Source organism: Cryptosporidium hominis (assembly GCF_000006425.1).
Source record: "Cryptosporidium hominis TU502 chromosome 6 CHRO016065, whole genome shotgun sequence".
Lineage (NCBI taxonomy): Eukaryota > Apicomplexa > Conoidasida > Eucoccidiorida > Cryptosporidiidae > Cryptosporidium > Cryptosporidium hominis.
Genome location: NW_667441.1, coordinates 96 through 17,309, shown reverse-complemented (window position 1 = coordinate 17,309; position 17,214 = coordinate 96). Strand labels below are relative to the sequence as shown.

At 30.3% G+C, this 17,214-nt stretch overlaps 9 protein-coding genes across 9 annotated transcripts; 3 read left to right on the top strand and 6 right to left on the bottom strand.

Moving 5' to 3' along the window:
- Window positions 1–163: 163 nt before the first annotated feature.
- Chro.60132 (initiation factor e4) lies at window positions 164–886 on the bottom strand. Its single annotated transcript, XM_662994.1, has 1 exon — window positions 164–886. The coding sequence occupies one exon, from the start codon at window positions 884–886 to the stop codon at window positions 164–166; it is 723 nt and encodes a 240-aa protein (XP_668086.1).
- Window positions 887–1,969: 1,083 nt separating this feature from the next.
- Chro.60131 (PP2C-related protein phosphatase) lies at window positions 1,970–4,117 on the top strand. Its single annotated transcript, XM_662993.1, has 1 exon — window positions 1,970–4,117. One exon carries the CDS (start codon window positions 1,970–1,972, stop codon window positions 4,115–4,117), a length of 2,148 nt encoding a protein of 715 aa, XP_668085.1.
- A 210-nt stretch (window positions 4,118–4,327) lies between these two features.
- On the bottom strand, window positions 4,328–5,266 carry Chro.60130 (retinitis pigmentosa GTPase regulator). The annotated part of the gene is made up of 1 exon (XM_662992.1): window positions 4,328–5,266. The coding sequence occupies one exon, from the start codon at window positions 5,264–5,266 to the stop codon at window positions 4,328–4,330; it is 939 nt and encodes a 312-aa protein (XP_668084.1).
- Window positions 5,267–5,776: 510 nt separating this feature from the next.
- Window positions 5,777–6,622, bottom strand: Chro.60129 (U1 small nuclear ribonucleoprotein). Its single annotated transcript, XM_662991.1, has 1 exon — window positions 5,777–6,622. One exon carries the CDS (start codon window positions 6,620–6,622, stop codon window positions 5,777–5,779), a length of 846 nt encoding a protein of 281 aa, XP_668083.1.
- A 514-nt stretch (window positions 6,623–7,136) lies between these two features.
- On the top strand, window positions 7,137–8,540 carry Chro.60128 (hypothetical protein). Its single annotated transcript, XM_662990.1, has 1 exon — window positions 7,137–8,540. The coding sequence occupies one exon, from the start codon at window positions 7,137–7,139 to the stop codon at window positions 8,538–8,540; it is 1,404 nt and encodes a 467-aa protein (XP_668082.1).
- A 1,069-nt stretch (window positions 8,541–9,609) lies between these two features.
- Window positions 9,610–9,864, bottom strand: Chro.60126 (cAMP-dependent protein kinase). The annotated part of the gene is made up of 1 exon (XM_662989.1): window positions 9,610–9,864. The coding sequence occupies one exon, from the start codon at window positions 9,862–9,864 to the stop codon at window positions 9,610–9,612; it is 255 nt and encodes an 84-aa protein (XP_668081.1).
- Window positions 9,865–10,368: 504 nt separating this feature from the next.
- Window positions 10,369–11,646, top strand: Chro.60125 (cysteinyl-tRNA-synthetase). Its single annotated transcript, XM_662988.1, has 1 exon — window positions 10,369–11,646. One exon carries the CDS (start codon window positions 10,369–10,371, stop codon window positions 11,644–11,646), a length of 1,278 nt encoding a protein of 425 aa, XP_668080.1.
- A 1,552-nt stretch (window positions 11,647–13,198) lies between these two features.
- On the bottom strand, window positions 13,199–14,521 carry Chro.60122 (CRAL/TRIO cell signalling protein). The annotated part of the gene is made up of 1 exon (XM_662987.1): window positions 13,199–14,521. The coding sequence occupies one exon, from the start codon at window positions 14,519–14,521 to the stop codon at window positions 13,199–13,201; it is 1,323 nt and encodes a 440-aa protein (XP_668079.1).
- A 754-nt stretch (window positions 14,522–15,275) lies between these two features.
- On the bottom strand, window positions 15,276–16,922 carry Chro.60121 (BRCA1 domain protein). Its single annotated transcript, XM_662986.1, has 1 exon — window positions 15,276–16,922. The coding sequence occupies one exon, from the start codon at window positions 16,920–16,922 to the stop codon at window positions 15,276–15,278; it is 1,647 nt and encodes a 548-aa protein (XP_668078.1).
- Window positions 16,923–17,214: the final 292 nt, after the last annotated feature.

The following is a 17,214-nucleotide window of genomic DNA, read 5'->3' as shown; positions in this document are numbered from 1 at the left end:
TTTAGACTACTTATATTCCTCTATTAATAAGTCAAAAAATATATTCTAATTCTGAATTTTCTGTCAATTAATAATGAAAAAGAGAGAATTTCAATCAAACTAAGATTTTTCAAAACTTATAAATCTCTCAAAATAAATTATCCTCAACATTTGTTGTTTCTTTTTAATTTGTATCGGGTTTCGACTTTGAATGAGATTTAACTTCAAAATGAGGAGGCTCACAAGATGTACCATCTAACAAACTACTCATTAAAGTCTCAATTTCCTTAAGAAGTGCTTGATGGGCTGATTGATTTGAAAAATCTGAAAACCATATCTCAACTCTAATATTACCCTTATTACCTCCAAGTTTATCAACCAATCTAATTCCATTAACTATAGAAGAGTTCTCCAAACTTCCTCCTATCACAGCCAAAACCAAATTATTCCACATTGTATCTAATTCTCCAGGAACTACTGATGATTGCCAAGCTCTAAAGTGAATATGACCACCAGTTGCATTCATTGGATCTTCCCACATTGGTTGGATACCTTCTTTAAATAAAATCACTGCATCTACTACACTCTTTGAACCATCTGATGATTCTCTAATCATTCTTTTTCCCTTTAATAACTCAGAAGGCTGAGGAATATTATGCCAAAGCCACCAAAACTGTTGAACCGATGAAAACCTGGCAACTGGCTTTGTTGCATTTGAGTAGTCTAAATCTTTTCTTGTCTCCACATTTAATTGTTCCCATACAATCCATTCATGAGATAACGGTAATGGCCTAGATATTAAATCCTCTGGTAAATCAACTTCACTACAGGCCGTTGGAAGTGTCAAGTTTGGCTCTATAGACTCATTAAAGGACAAATACTTTGAAACTACTTCTTTCTCTGTCATCTGATATATTAATTTCTACTAATATTTGACGGTACCTTGAATATTTATCCAATATATTCTCCTTACCTTTTATTTTTTTTCCCTTAAATTTTTTAATCCCCACGTCCAATTAACTATTACTAGAGAACCGCCGTTTCCCCCGCTGGCGAGAGCTCTGATTTTTTTTTTTAATTGAATAATTCAAGTTGGAATTTGGCGCTCAAAATGATAAATTGAGGTAAAAAAAAGAGGGAAAATTTGAGGCAATAATAATTTAAGATTCAAAAGCAAAATAAAGGGGGGCAATTGTAAAAGAAAAATCTTAGAGCACGGTAAAAAGAGAGTTTAATGGATTAAGAGTGAGAATTATCTAAATTGTGGCATTTATTTGAGAATACTTGGTATTTTTCTATACTTTCAAATTATAAACCAATATTATTGAAGATTGCACATTCAAAAAAAAAAAATTTACTTAAAGCTAAAAATAGCCCACTTTTCATTGAGAAGTTAAAATTTCTAGTAATAAATAAATAATTTTGGTGAAGTATCGAAATATGAAAAGTCATAAAAACTAATTAATATATATATTTATATATATGTATATATAATAGTAATAATATATTACATATATTATTATATACAGACTTAACTCAAGAAAAGTCCAAATAATATATTTGTACATAAAAAAATTCATAATTCAAAGCATTGTCTGAGAAAACACATTACATGCTTATTAATAAAAGTTAAAGTAATAGAAGAAATCAGCTTTTTTTTTGGCAATATAGGGCATTGCAAGTACATACTTTAATTTTGTGTGTGCGCATAATCGTATTGAAGAAATTACTTAACTAGTCAGGCTTTGAAATAGGGAGATTATATTTGGTTATAGAGGGATAAGAATCAGTGCAATCAGATTGATTATTTTTCTTGGTTATTAAGGAATTCTTTCTAGGCTTTTCACAGTAGGTATTTTATTAGACTTGAAATATTTGTAATTTCAAAATAAATAATATTAATCAAGTTTATAAGGAATTTCAGAAAATGAAATTAATTTCAGGTATTTAATTGTTCCCAGATTTGGAGAGATTTACCTAGCTTTAATCAATGAATTGGTTGGTTGATTGGGGTGTATCTTGTTCCCAGGGTGGATGCAAGGAAAACCAAGACGGCTGGTTTGTGTCAATACCAGCTCAGAAGAAGTCCAATAATAAGAAAGAAAATCAAAGTAAGAGACAGAATGGCAATTTAAAAGATGAAAGGTTGGAGAAGCTTGGGTTTTCACAAGGAGTGTGGAATTTTGACCCAATCCAACCAAATTTAGCAAATGCTGGCACCTTTTGCCCTCAAGGAATACCATACTCCAAAAAAGATGTACATTGTTTAGATGAAATAATAAACGAGGCATTTCCTCCAGTTTTCCCTTTGTTTACATTACCACCATTACCACCAAAAAGAAATGGCCCTGGATGGAATTCTCACTCGACAGGTAATAAGTTAGAAGATTCAAATAACTCTTGTTTCTTTGGTCTTCTAGATGGGCATGGACATTATGGAAAGACTGCCTCTCATGTGGCAGGTTATTGTATATCTAAAATTTTAAGTAAGGAAGTTCCAGATATTCCAAGAAATATTGCTATCGCCGATTATGTTGAACAAATTCTTTTTGTCTTGAACAGGGGGTTTACTTATGCTCATGATAGCGTTATTAATGCAAATATTTCAAGCAAAAAAGATTTTGGTACTACTTGTGTTGTAGTTGGAATTTTTGATCAATATCTAGTGACAGCTAATTGTGGTGATTCATCCGCAATTTGTATAATTCCAAATCTGGACAGAAATGGTGGATTCCAACAAAAACCAGGAGAGAATTCTGGACTCACTAACTCTGGTCATTATAATTTTGGAAATATTGGAAATAATCGAGATTTTAGTACAATCTATAATGATAATATTAGTAGCAAAAATATGAGCTCCACTAGTAGTAGTAGTAGTTATGATGAAAGCCACAATAGTGTTAATGACCAACATATTGAAGGAGGAGATAATGGGAATTCAAAAGTTTTACTTCCAGATCTTCCAGTTCCTTTATCTTATAACAAGTCATCTGGTCAAACTACCTCTAACTTCCATGGAATATATTATCTTTCAAATCCCCATTGTCTAAATAGAAAGAGTGAGAGACAGAGAATAGACCAAAGCGGAGTAGGGAAAGTTGTATTGGGGGACTACGGTATGCTTAGACTAATTCCTTCTTATCTTTCATACTCACAGGCTAGGGACTTGGGATTGAGTATTTCAATGAGTAGATCTCTTGGTCATATGCATCTTTCTAGATGCGCTTTATTACCAACCCCAGATTACCGAATTTTAAACTTAGGAGGTATTCCTCCAAGGAAGGAGTGTATTAACTCCATTCGGAAGCAAACTGTTGATAGCCAAAGGGCCAAGATAGAGGATGAGAATATGGCATGTTTTTCCGAAGCGCTAATTGAACAGAGCGTTATTGCTATTGGTTGGGGAAACAGACCGAGCATTTATAAAAGTAATAATCATGTTGAAAATATTGAGTTAAACTGGGGCACTGATGATGAAAGCTTTTCAAACCATTTAGCTATAAATGGAGGGTGCGATGGTAAACCGTGGCAAGATTCTTATATTGTGATTATGTCTGATGGAGTCAGTGATATATTAGATGGTTTTACTATTGCTGATATTATTGTTGATTCTCAAGATAAGAGTATGCAAGAAATCGCTACTTTGCTTACAACTGAAGCTGAGAGAAAACGAAGAATGAGTAATATTCGGGCTGATAACTGCACTGTAATCGTTGTACACTTGAGAAATAAGTTTTATGACCAAACTCCAAGTGACTGCAATGGCATTTTGGAATCGCCTACTAAACCTCTTGTTAATGTAAACTTGAATAATAATATTTCCATTGAAAAAATTACTCTCAAAAGTCATAATGATAAAGCAAATACAAATACTGGCAGTACCATTAACACTTGCGCAAATTCTGACACTTCAAATTTCAGTAATCATACTAATAGTATACTGAGCAGTCCTACAAAATTGAATACTTGGAAATCATCTGAAACCCCCATTCGAAGCTTTAAGCCCAATCCAATGTGCTTCCATAGAACGGTAACTCCTATCCAAAGGAGAAGGAAGATTACCACTCCTTCACCTGCAAGAGCAAAAACTTGTAAAATGAGAGAGATACCAAATATTTTCCTTAAAAATCAAAATTAAGTTCTATTTAATTTTCTAAATTTATTTTTTTTTTTTTGTTTCCATTAACTTAATATTTTCATTGTATTGATTATTGTCCACATGAAAACTAATTACTTGGATTAGGTGCATGCATTTGCAAATCTGCAAGCTTTCTTTGTGCCGCTCAATGGCATGGGAATTTAAAATGTGAGGAAACATTTAAAAAATAATAATAATGAAATTAACTAATTAATTATTTACTTGAACTATATTTTCATGTTTAATAAAATCTAATCTATTGTTTACATGGTTATCATGCACTGACTGTAACTTATTTAATTCACTAGCATTTTCTGCCTCCAATTTTACTATTGCATTCAATGCTGCTACGTCTCTCACAATCTGTTCTTTTATAGTATTAACCAAATAGCCTAAAGCATGTATCTGAATAATCATTTTTTTGTCTTTCCTTAGCATCCTTCTCAAAAACTTTAATTTATAATCCAACTTATACAAACCCTCCATAATACTTGTATGAATTGAATCCTGTTGTTCTCCATCTCCATTATCTTTTTTTTCTTCCTCTTTCTGGCTTTCGGTATTTTCTTGGTCTTCCACTGAATCTTCTTTATTGTCAATAATCCCATTTTCAATATCAGAGTTCTCTCCAAACTTTTCAATTCCATCTTTTTTCTCTCCATCTTCCTTTTTGTCCTCTTCTTTTTTCTCTCCATCTTCCTTTTTGTCCTCTTCTTTCTTCTCGCCATCTTCTTTTTTATCCCCCTCTTCTTTCTTCTCTCCCTCTTCTTTATTATCTCCTTCTTCTTTCTTTTCTACCTCTTCTTTCTTCTCACCCTCTTCGTTCTTATCTCCTTCTTTCTTCTCATCATCTTCATTCTTATCTCCTTCTTTTTTCTCTCCCTCTTCTTTATTATCTCCTTCTTCCTTTTTATCACCATCTTCCTTCTTTTCCCCTTCATCCAAATTTTCACTATTTGCCGAATTAGAGTCTTGATCAGGTGTCACTATATGATCTTCTTTTTCAGAAACCTCACTATTATCTGTATCTTTAGCAATTGAGTTACCTTTATTATTATTAGTATCATCCTTACCAAAACAATAATTTGAAGAAATTACAATTGCTAATATGAGCACAATTACGCTCCATCTTAGTTTACAATAATTCATTTCTTCTTAAATTTGATATAATTAAATCAGGAACCCCTTTAAAATATAATAATGTATAAAAGAAATATATGCTCAATTTAAAATATAAATAACTTTTATAATCTTGACATCCAAGTTTAAATTTGAATTATTAAACCTGCTAGAATTCACTAATTTAAAATAGAATAATCAGACCAGATCTTTTTTTATGATTATACTTCCCTTCTCAATATTTGCTATTAATTCTTTTGTTGTTAAAAAAACAAAAGAAAGAAGTGTGTGCTAAATTTTTTTCTTTATATTATACCTTTAGTTTTTTTTTCTTCGTGTGCACTTTTTTATATACACACATTAATTAAAAATAGTAACAAAATAATTAATTTCAGGGTGGCTATAACAATAATAAATAATAATAGTAATATTTTCTAGAAAACCTTTAATTAACATAGCTATTTATTTATATGATTTTACAATAATTTACTTTATTATAGATCACTAAAATTCCTTCAGTAGATAATTATTTATACTCCTTTACCTTGAGTATTTAAACTTCTTATTTCCAAAGTTTCCATAATTCCTAGAAGAATTATAATCCCCTCCACTGCTATTTCTGTCATTTTGACCCTTATAGCCATAACTTCTAAAGCTTTTATGTTCTCTTTGTCTATATGTTTGCCCAAACCCAGAATTTCCATAATTACTATTACCTTGTTTTGAGCCATAATTATAAATACTATTGTTACCACCAAAGAATCTTTTTGATTCTGGCTTTTCTTGTCCTCTTACTTTCCCCAATCCACCACCAAGTCTTTTTGGTAGCCAGTTCTCAACTGTTCTACCTCTCTCAACATCAACTAATACCTTCCATCCATCAATACTCTTCTTGTTAAACGACTTATATGCTTCTTTCAGAGAATCTTCATTATCAAATTCCACAAATGCATATCCTCTTGATTCGCCTTGGAAATCTTTAACAATTCGTAAATTTAATATTTTGCCATAAACTTCTAACTCTCTTTTTAAAGTTCTCTCTGTAGTATCATAATTTAACCTTGCAATAAACAATGTATTGTATGGATCAAAAGTCTTATTATCTACATTATCTTCCATTGGATTATATGATTCAATTTTTTTTCGCATATCTTTCATATAATTCTGAATCCTTTGCAATTTCTCCGTTTCTCTACGCATTTTTTTACTTATATATGGTTCTGGTGGCGTATTAACCTTATCAAATAAATCTGGATTCTCATTTATTAGGTCAGCCAGTCCTTGGTAAGGCTTATGCGGTCTTCTATTTGGATATGGAACATATGGTAATGGTGGCCTTGCCTGAAAAAACTTTAGCAAGTCATTAGACATACCAATTGCCGACATGTTTTCTTAGTCTTTTGTAAATAATATCTTGGCTATAGAAAATAAGGATAACTAGCTAGGATCACTAGCTTACTAATTTGTTATAACTCTAATTTATAATATATATATATATTTAATAATGTATATTTTTACCTATTCGCCTTGTATTCAATTCTTTATACTATGAACAATTCAATAAGAGAAAATATAGAGGCAAGACTAAAGAAAATAAATATTGTACCTGTAGAAATATAACAAAACCTCAGATACGTTATTCTTCCCCTCTTTTATCTATCCCCTCTCTTTTTTCTTGATTATTTGCTCGGAAGATTTTATTTCTTAGCTTTAAATCATTAGCACACGAGCAACCCGCCAAAAAAAAAATTATCTCATTTCTTTTTAGGTTAAATCCTCAATTTAAGAGTTATTAGAAAGAGGAAAATAAAGAGTGTTTTTTGTGTGTGGGAGTTACCATACCAATTTATTGAATTAAGTTATACATTGTATTATTTGAGAATCAATAATTTTTGTCGAAATGCGTAAAGTTTTAGATGATGATGATTGGTTATCATCTGAATTACAAATATTATTCGATGATACATATAAATCCAGTAGAAGAGATAAAATTAATAAATCTTTGCATGATTTTGAAAACCGTCTTTCCAGGAAACGTGCTAACAATTATATTTCTCCAAAAATTGCTTTGAATAGTAGTCAAGAATCCAATACTTGGGTTGCATTTGAGAATATTTCAAAAGGAGAGCTTATATTAGCGGAAAAACCATTATGTTGGATCACAACCAAAATTGGAAATCATTTCAAAGATTATTCATTAGTACTTTGGAAAAAGTTGATTAAAAAATGTAAAAATGATAATAAATTATTGAGAAATTTGAAATTGTTTTTCCCACGTACACAAGCTGATATTAAAAAAATTAGACAAGAATCTGAGAACTACAAAATACCTATTAAAAAAATCAGTCGTTTCTATGAAGCTAACCCAGATTTGGCAAATAAAATAAGATTCAATGAAGCACTTAGAATATATTTAGTTGTAAAATACAATCAAATGTCAGTTAGCACCATGCCTGAACTTTGGAAAAATCCATTTTACTGGACTGAAATTTTCTCAATCAATTCTTTATACTTCAAATCTTCATTTTTAGATCATTCATGTAGTCCAAATGTTGCTAGATTCTATATTGGAACAGTTGCTGTATTTAGAGCTTTAAGACCAATCAAAAGAAAAGAGACTTTATCTATATGTTATATAGAAAGTGAATACATTCAAGATCCGCTTTGGGTGAGAAGTAGTGAGCTCAATTTCTTTTGTAGATGCGAATTATGTCAGAAAGAGGGAAGATTCTCACCTGATGAAAGCACATCCAGGATATTCGAAATTAACAAAATCTCAAGAAAACTTAATAAAAGATGCTCACTGATATCTAAAAAATATATATATATGCTTCAGGGTTTATCTTTAGAAGAAAGAATCTCTGTTATTGAAGATATTCTAGTAGAAAGTTTTCTACCAAATGAACAAGTTAACTTATCAAAGGCTCAAAAACTTGTTGGGTTAGATGCTTCAAAGTTAATTGGGTTCTTGGTATATGATTATATATCTTATAAGAATCTTGATAAAGCTCAATATTGGTTAGATATTATGTATAAAATGATTCATATCAAAGATGAACATAATATTCCCGTTTTAATTATAATTGGACTAATATCAAAAGATCCAGAAATTCAAGAAAAATATTTTAGAAAAGCTGCCAGAATCTCAGAAACTGTGTTTGGATCAAGTATAAAATTCTTTATGAAAAGATATTGGTTGGATATTAAACTTTTTGGCAAAATGCTATATGAAAATAAAAGAGAAAGAACTAGTTTTCTACGTCATATTTCATCATTGATTAGATCTATATTTTCAAAGAAATAACTATCTTCGTGAAAATTCATCAAATGGTAGTTTTTAAACCAAGGATGCTCTATTACTTGCTTAAAATCGCCATTTGAGCCTAATCTGATAGATTCATCTTTATTTAAAAGTTGCATGATTAAATCTTCTGTTTCTTCCCGATTTTTTCTACTTAGAGTAAAATCACCCATGAAAATTACAGGCTCGGGAAAACTAAGAGATTTAGGAGATTCATTAATTCTTTTAAGAAGGTATTTATTTTCTTCTGGATGATATCCATATGGTGGTATGCTAAAATTTATTTATTTTGCAAGTTAAATTTGTATTCAAGTTTGATTCGTTCAAAATAGGACTTAATGAAAAAAAAAATTCTCTGTTCAAACTTACCCAAATACCATTTCGTAAATTGATACTCCAAATGACCACCAGTCATATTCTATACTGTAATTTGGCTTTTGCATGCAAATCATTTCTGGCGCCATAGTATGAAATGATCCACAAAATTCTGATAACCTTTGTTTTTTAGTGTCGACAAAACATGCCAAGCTCATATCAATCAGTTTAATTCTTTCTGTTTCAGATTCGATAATGATATTGCTACATTTAATATCTCTATGTATTATTCCTTCTTTATGTAAAGAACCGATGACTTTTGCTACCTAATATAATCATAAAGTTAATTATTTATTAGTGGAATATTTATTAGTTGTTTCTTTTTTATTATACACCCACCTCTCTCTGCCTTCTTCCCCCACCATTTTTTTTAACCATTAGTATTACAAATATAAATAATTGAACATACCTGAATGAAGATTTTTCTCAAGAAATCGACAGATAAACTCGTATTATTTATATACTTGTCTAGAGTTTTACCCTGAATATAATTTAAAGCAATACAAATGTACGTTATTTTAGTTTCTTTTTCTTCTAAAACCAATGAATCATATCTAATTAGATAAAAATAAAAGGTTTTAGAAAATAGTTTCGATTTTTAAAATTAAAAAAAAAAAAAGAAAATTAGTTTTTTAAGATATAAAAAGTATTTGAATAGATTTGATTATTTTTCATTCGTTAAAAAGAAAAAAAAAACTTACATCAAAGGTAAAGCTAATTTCTCATCTTCTGTCATTGTTTGGCAATCTCTAATATATTCCAAAACATTTCTTTCATTCCAAATGTGATTATGGTTAACAACCATATCTTTTCTATACATCTTAAGAATTAAATTGGTTTTCTCACCAGATTTGGTCAATCCTTCTGCAATACAAACTTTGGATGCTTTTTTGGAAGATATTTCCAATTTGATTAGAATTTCTTCAAAGATACCCGAAGACTTTACTTCCATTGATTTCTTTCATAAATCAGATACACACACATAAACACATCTAAACTTTAAAAGTATGCGCCTATACTATCCTTTGAACTTGATTAATATATTAGTATTTTTACCTATTTAATCTTTAATTTTCCTCTGTATGTAAAACCAGTTCAAAGTTACATTTCGTGATTTCCCCTCTTCATTTCCTTTTAATAAAAATTTTTCTCCAGAATTTACATAGGAAAATAATATTATTGCAAGTGGCGGGAAATTTTGAGACGCCAATTTGTGTATTGAAGGTTATAAATAGAATTAATAAGTAAATTATTAGTAGTGTATATATAGATATTTAAATTAAGCAGGTCAATACAATATTAAGGTAAAATAGGTCAAGCAAAGTGAATGAAATAATTATCTAAGTAAACTAGGGCAAAAATGTATTAATAATTTTATTTATTTTAATACGAAATAAATTTCCAAGAGTAAATTTGAAACAAGCATAATACTCATATAATTGTTGAGAATTTAGAGATGGGTTTAAATACAGCAGAAGGAATGGCAGATTGGATCCCACCAACAAGATGCTTTTCTAATGCAGAATCAGGTGATTCGAGTTCTGCATCAAAGAGATGTTCTTATTCGACAGGATTAATGCTTAATAATAGTATGACAGGAGGGAAGACAGAATTTATACCAGTAAATGGTAGAAGAGTGAACTGGTATGCATGTGGCCCTACAGTATATGACTCAGCTCATTTAGGCCATGCTAGAAATTATGTAACTTTTGACATAATTAGGAGAGTATTAGAGGATTACTTTGGGTACGATGTTTATTTGGTTATGAACATTACAGATATTGATGATAAAATCATTAAGAGATCCAATGAGCAAAAAAGAGAAAATTTTTTAGATTTGGCTAGAGAATTCGAACTTGAATTCTTTGATGATATGAAGGCTTTAAATGTTAAGATGCCAGATGTTATTACAAGGGTATCTGAATTTATTCCTGAAATTATTGATTTTATCTCTACAATTATTTCTAGAGGTTTTGCTTATGAATCAGAAGGAAGTGTTTACTTTGATGTAGAATCATTCAGAGCTGATGAAAAGCATGTATATGGAAGAATGGAACCAAAGAGTGTTGCTGATGTTAATAGATTATTAGAAGGTGAAGGTGAACTTGGAGAACATCTTAAGGATAAGAAGAGTCCTTTGGATTTTGCTCTTTGGAAGAAGGCAAAGCCTGAGGAGCCTTGTTGGGATAGTCCTTGGGGGAAAGGTAGACCAGGATGGCATATTGAATGTTCTGTCATGGCTTCAAATACTCTTGGATTCCCAATTGACATTCACAGTGGAGGTATTGACTTGAGATTCCCCCATCATGATAATGAGCTCGCTCAAAGTGAGGCTCATTATGATCAAGCCCAATGGGTTAACTACTTCCTTCATTCTGGTCATCTTCATATTCACGGATCCAAGATGTCTAAAAGTCTTAAAAACTTTACTACTATTCAGGAAATCCTTAAGGAAAATTCACCTAGACACATTAGGATGCTTTTCCTTCTCCATAAATGGGATGCACCTATGAATTACTCACCAGAAACTTCTTTACAAGAAGCTATTGCTGTTGACAAAACCTTTGTCAACTTTTTTGCTAATGTTAAAGCGCGCCTTAGGACGTCCTACTTGAACAACTCACAGAAACATGATATCGAAGAAGAGAAACTCAGGCTTGCAATTGAATCTTCTAGTGAAAAGGTAAGTTTACAATATAATCTACTCTTATCGTATTTTTCCCCCCCATCTTGATTTGGTAATATGCAAGATTCCACTCCTTGAAGCTTTTCTATTCATAGCTTTTTTAGGCACTAAGAGCTTGCTATACTAATTAGAGTACAAATGTTCTGCATGCATGCATGCATTGACACGTGTACTCTTTCATGTTGGTATATTTATAATGTATTTTTTTTTCATTGTAGAAATACATTTTAAAATATCGTCACGAACATTCTCATTAAATCTGAAATGTTCAATCTCTTCTTTTTTGAACATTTTATGATTTAATTTATTGGGGAAATATATACATTAGAGTGGAGAATAGGAAGTTTGGAGTAAAGAGTAACGAAGAATTCAGTAACTTTTTTTTCCTACTTCTAAATGAACTTTTTATTGAACATTAAAATTAATTCAATTTTTTTTTCTTTTTAGATTGATGAATTCTTCAAAGATAATATAAATACTCCAGAAGTTGTTCAAGCACTTCAGTCTCTTGTTACTGTTGCAAATAGTTACATGAACTTAAAATCAGATGATCAGATTGTTGGGAATATCTTAAGACGTTGTGCCACATATGTTTACAAGATTTTATCGATACTTGGTTTATGTGGTGAAGACAGTGAAAAGCTTAACTACAAAGATACTTGCGATTCTGCTTATGATGACTCCAAAGTAGAAGAACTCACTAATGAATTCATGGAGATTATTGGAGGATTTAGAAGTTGTGCCAAGGAGGAATCTAAGAAACTTATGGGATTATGCAGGAAAGAAAAGAAGGCAATTTCAAACAATGATTTTGGTAATGTAGGAAGCCTTATCGATGAAGTGAATAAGTCATCAATATCTCTACTTTCTAAATGTGACCAAGTAAGAGATGTACAGCTCTCCAAATTGAAAATTACTTTGGAGGACAGACCAGATGGTTCGTTTATTTGGAAGTCTGTTTCTTAAACATTTGACATATTATTTTATATCCCTCTTAATTCCTATTTTTTGTCTTATTCTATCTTATTTTTACCTTATTGTGTTACTGTTAGTCGAATTTATCCTCAGGTGCATATTTACATATATTTCCATCTTTTTAATGTATATTAAGGTGGGTCGTGTATCGGCTTTCAAGTAGTAGTTATATTATAATGCAATTAAAGAATATTGATTCATTCTTGGATTCCGGATTAATTACTTAAAAATTATTATTATATTGTATTATTACTACTTTCTATCTTTCTTTATTTCTTTCAGAGAGAAAGATACACAGGAAAATGATGTATTTGCTTAATAAGTTGTCTTCTGAATAACATAATATTAAAGGAAAATAACAAATGAATTTTCTTAAAGAGTCGATATAGTAATTAAAATAAAACTGAAAGCCAAAATAAAAATCTTAAAAAACTTGGCAAATTGCCATATCAGTTGCTTCAGTAATTAGAACAAAAAATAGTTTGATTGAAAAGTATATTATTGAGTACCAATGATCCATCCACTCCATGTAATAACGCTCTTTTCTCTCTCTTTCTCTTTCTCTCTCTCTTTCTCTTTCTCTTTCTCTTTCTCTTTCTCTTTCTCTTTCTCTCTCTCTTCTTTTTTACTGTGAAGTATTTGTATCATCCAACACATCAAAATCATTGTTCTCCTCAATCTCCTCGGATTGCTGTTGGCTTAATGGTTTGAAAGGTTCTCCAGGTTGATGACCGCCATCCTCAACTGGCTCATTTGGATCAATATCCTCATCATCTAGCAATGCAACAGCAAGTTGTGGAACTTCAGTAGGATCAACACCTGTTGGTACTTTTACTGCAGATTTTGAATTTGGATCAATGACTGGAATAGGATGTTCAGGTGTATAAAAGTTATTTTGACAAAATTCACAAAACTTATCAAATTCAGTATTTTCTTTTTGCCAATATTCATTTGGATCAAAAACATCCTCACAAGATCCTCCCCATTCCTTATCCAAATACTTATCTTCAATGTATGACTTTAATGCATTAAAGCTTTCTGAACCATCAGATTCTGGATCAATTAAAACAAACTTTTCTGCAGTATTACCTGGAATACATGGACTAATTAATCCCCATACAGCCTTGAAGAACCAACCAGGTTGTATGATGAATGCTCTATGTAATCTCTCTGGATAATGGTCAACCATTGCCTTGGCAAATTTGAGAGATAAAGAAACTGGTGGTTGTTGAGTGCTTTTATAACCAGTAAAATCAACAATCAAGTTAATTTTGTTATCACTAGTACTTACTTGATCTATATACAAGCATGCTCTCTCCATTGAATATAAAAGAGAATTCAATACAAGAGAAACATCAATATTAGAGTCGCTGTATTTAGCTCTCATAAATATACATGGACGGCCTTCCTTATCAAGACCATATCTAATCAATCCTTCAACATTATTTCCAGAACTAATATTTCTTGGACTAATAAATTGAGGTGCATACTTACGTCTAAAGTGGATAGTTTTTGCTAATGCTTCAAATGATTTAATAACTTTGAGGTTATATCCTCTTAAATAACGTAATAAGCATGCATCAGTACACCAATCCAATTCATATGGGCTTAAAGGAGCTTTAAGAAGAAGACGAGTCTTAATAATTTTTCCTGGCTTGTTTGGTGATGAAACAGAAGAGATAACACATGATTCTTTATTCTTAAAAGCTGAAGAAGCAAAGTGTTTAATTTTATCAAATACAGCCTCTGAAGTTGACTGTTTTTTTACCGGACCATTTGCTGCCTTTTGTTTCTCTAAGTTTTGCTTGTTTTCTGCTGCCTTATTCTGAACCTCTAACAATTGTCTTAAACTTGATAAGGCTTTTTCTTCTTTTTCAGTTTTAGCTCCTGGACCTTGTGGAGTTTTTTTCCACTCTGACAGTACTGGACTAATCTTGTAATTTACCATGTTTCAGCTCCTTGTTCAATTTAGCTTTCCCACAATTACAGAACTCCTTTCTCGCTTTTTTCAAGTTTTTTTTTTAAAAAAAGAAAAAAAAAGAACCCGAATCTTTTTTCTTTCTATCTAAAAATTTCAGAAATTCTGCCCCTCTTTTCACACTTTTTTTTATATCACTTTTATTTTTAAAGTACACCACTTACAAGATCTATTCATATGGCGGGAAAATTTATCGAATTTTCCATGAGGACAAAACTTTTGCATGCAAATATTAATTTGTATAATATTTTCAAAATTAATTCTGAAAAAATAATAATGGTAATAATAAATTACATTTATTTTTGAATTATTTTTATTTAATTATTTTTATTCTCAATTTTTTAAAAATGTATTGGCTTTTGAAAATATCTTATTTGTAATATTAATTAATTAATTTTCATTACTGTTAAAGAGTCCATTTTTTTGTACGGTATTTATAAATTTGTGGTTTCAATTATCTTTATGAATCAGTTGATAATAGATTTCATATAATGGCGGGAAACTTTGAAATGAATTTGCATGCATACAGAAAATAATAGGATTTTTGAGAATAGCGATAGAAAAGCATAAATGAAATATAGAGATAATATAGAGTTATTATTATTATTATCTTAATATCTAAATATAAAATTTAAAATACTAGTGCAAAGTTTTGCAAAAGTATTACCTGAATTTTTTTTTCTAACTTATTGAACGGATATAAGAAAATGGTTCATAACCTGGATTAGTTATTTTTACTTAGTAATTTTCTTCGAGATTCCAACCTTTCTGCCTTCTCTGAAGCAATTTTATTCGAATATTCAATTCTTTGTAAAAGTTTCTTATGCTTCTTTTTGAGTAGAGTCTTTTGTTGTTCTCTTTGTTCTTCTTCTCTACGTTTCTTTGCGAGCTTTCTAGCAATATTTACTTTATCTTTTGTATTAGTTAATTCAGATTCTGTTGTAAAATTGGATGAATCTTTATGCTCAGTATCAATTGAATCAATTTCATTTGAGGTGGATAATGATTGTTCTCTCTCAATAGAATCAAAGTAAGCATCTTCTCTAGCTTGTTGAACTTCAATGTCAGAATCATGTTCTGAAAGTTCATCAATTTCTGTTGATTCATCTTCAGATAAGTAAGATTGAGATTTATGAGTATTGGATTCCTTAATTTCATCAAGAACTTGTCTCTGAGTTGGAATATAACCTTGGGTACTATCATCCACAAATGGAGATAGATGTGGGGGTAACTTTTCACCAGGGCCATAAGGACGTGTAGGTAATCTAATTGATTCATTCATAGAGTCAAATACCCATTGAGGTTGAATGAACTCACAATTTGGGTGTTTATCTATAAAACTTTTAAGGAAATTAATGGGTCTATCAATAACATAGTGTGTAATTCCCTCATCATCTTGTTTAATACTTGAAAATTGGTTTTCCCATCCAACTTTACCACCAAAGCTTTTAATTACAAAAGCTAAAGGAAGAAGTGGAACTTCTCTAGAAATAAAGAAAGTGAGTCCTTCAAAAATACGTTTTTTTTCCACTTTTTGTTCAATATTCGAAGGAATGTTAGAATTCAATTTGGAAAGATTATATGCATGAAGTGAAAGGAATCTTCCTCCATTATCAAATATTGGAGTATTAATTGTTGGAGGGTAAGTTAAATTATTAAGTTGGTATAACTTAAAATTAACAAACTTTAATAATGAATGGTAAAACTCCAAGAATGTTGACAAAACTTTAAAATCTACTTCATCTGGAATACTTTGTGCAAATTGATGTGGAACAAGCCATGTAATTGTCTCACCAAGAATTTTTGCTTGGAAATAAAAACCTTTTATAGAAATAAAAGATTTTGTTAAGAATCCAAGTTCTGATACTAAGTACATAAATTCATCTATCAAATAAGTTGACTTTTTGATCATATTAGAATGAATACTATAATTATCATCAGCTCCTAATGATGCAAATAATGAACAAGTTGAAAGAGCATCGTCCAGATCTCTTAATGCATCAACAAAACATGGATATCTTTCTTTAACAATATGTTGTAAAGTAATTATTGGTTTATTTTCTCTAATTGAACGAGCTTTAGTTTTGTCATTACGTCCCATTGCTTTTCTGTATTTTCTCAAATGAATTTTTAATTCTCTTATTCTGGATAATATTGGATCATGTTTTAAATGTATAATATCCTTTAAATGATAATAAGTCTTATCCAATCCACTCAACTTTTTTTTTGGTTCTCTTGGATAAACTCCCTTCAAAATACATAGTCTTCTAAAATCTGCTAAAGATACTTGAAGACGCTTTATAGCTTGTGCTCTTGTAATAAACATTGCACTATCTCCTCTAGTTCCTTTTTTAATTTTTTGTCCACCCATGTTTTATTTCTTTTTCTTTTATAATACTACTATATTCAAACCCTTTGTTATTATTCTTATAATTTTATCTTTGTCTCACTTCTTAATTTTAATTATATCTTTTACGAATTAACACTTTTTTTTCCAGCTCCAAATGTTAATATTGACTAGTAAATTCTCAATTTTTCCCCTAATTTTCCAAATCGATCGTTAATAAAAATCAATTTGATTATTAATTTATCACTTTGTAATATATTACTTTAGACAAGACTTGACTTTATTTTTATTATTTTTTTTTTTACCTCCATTTATT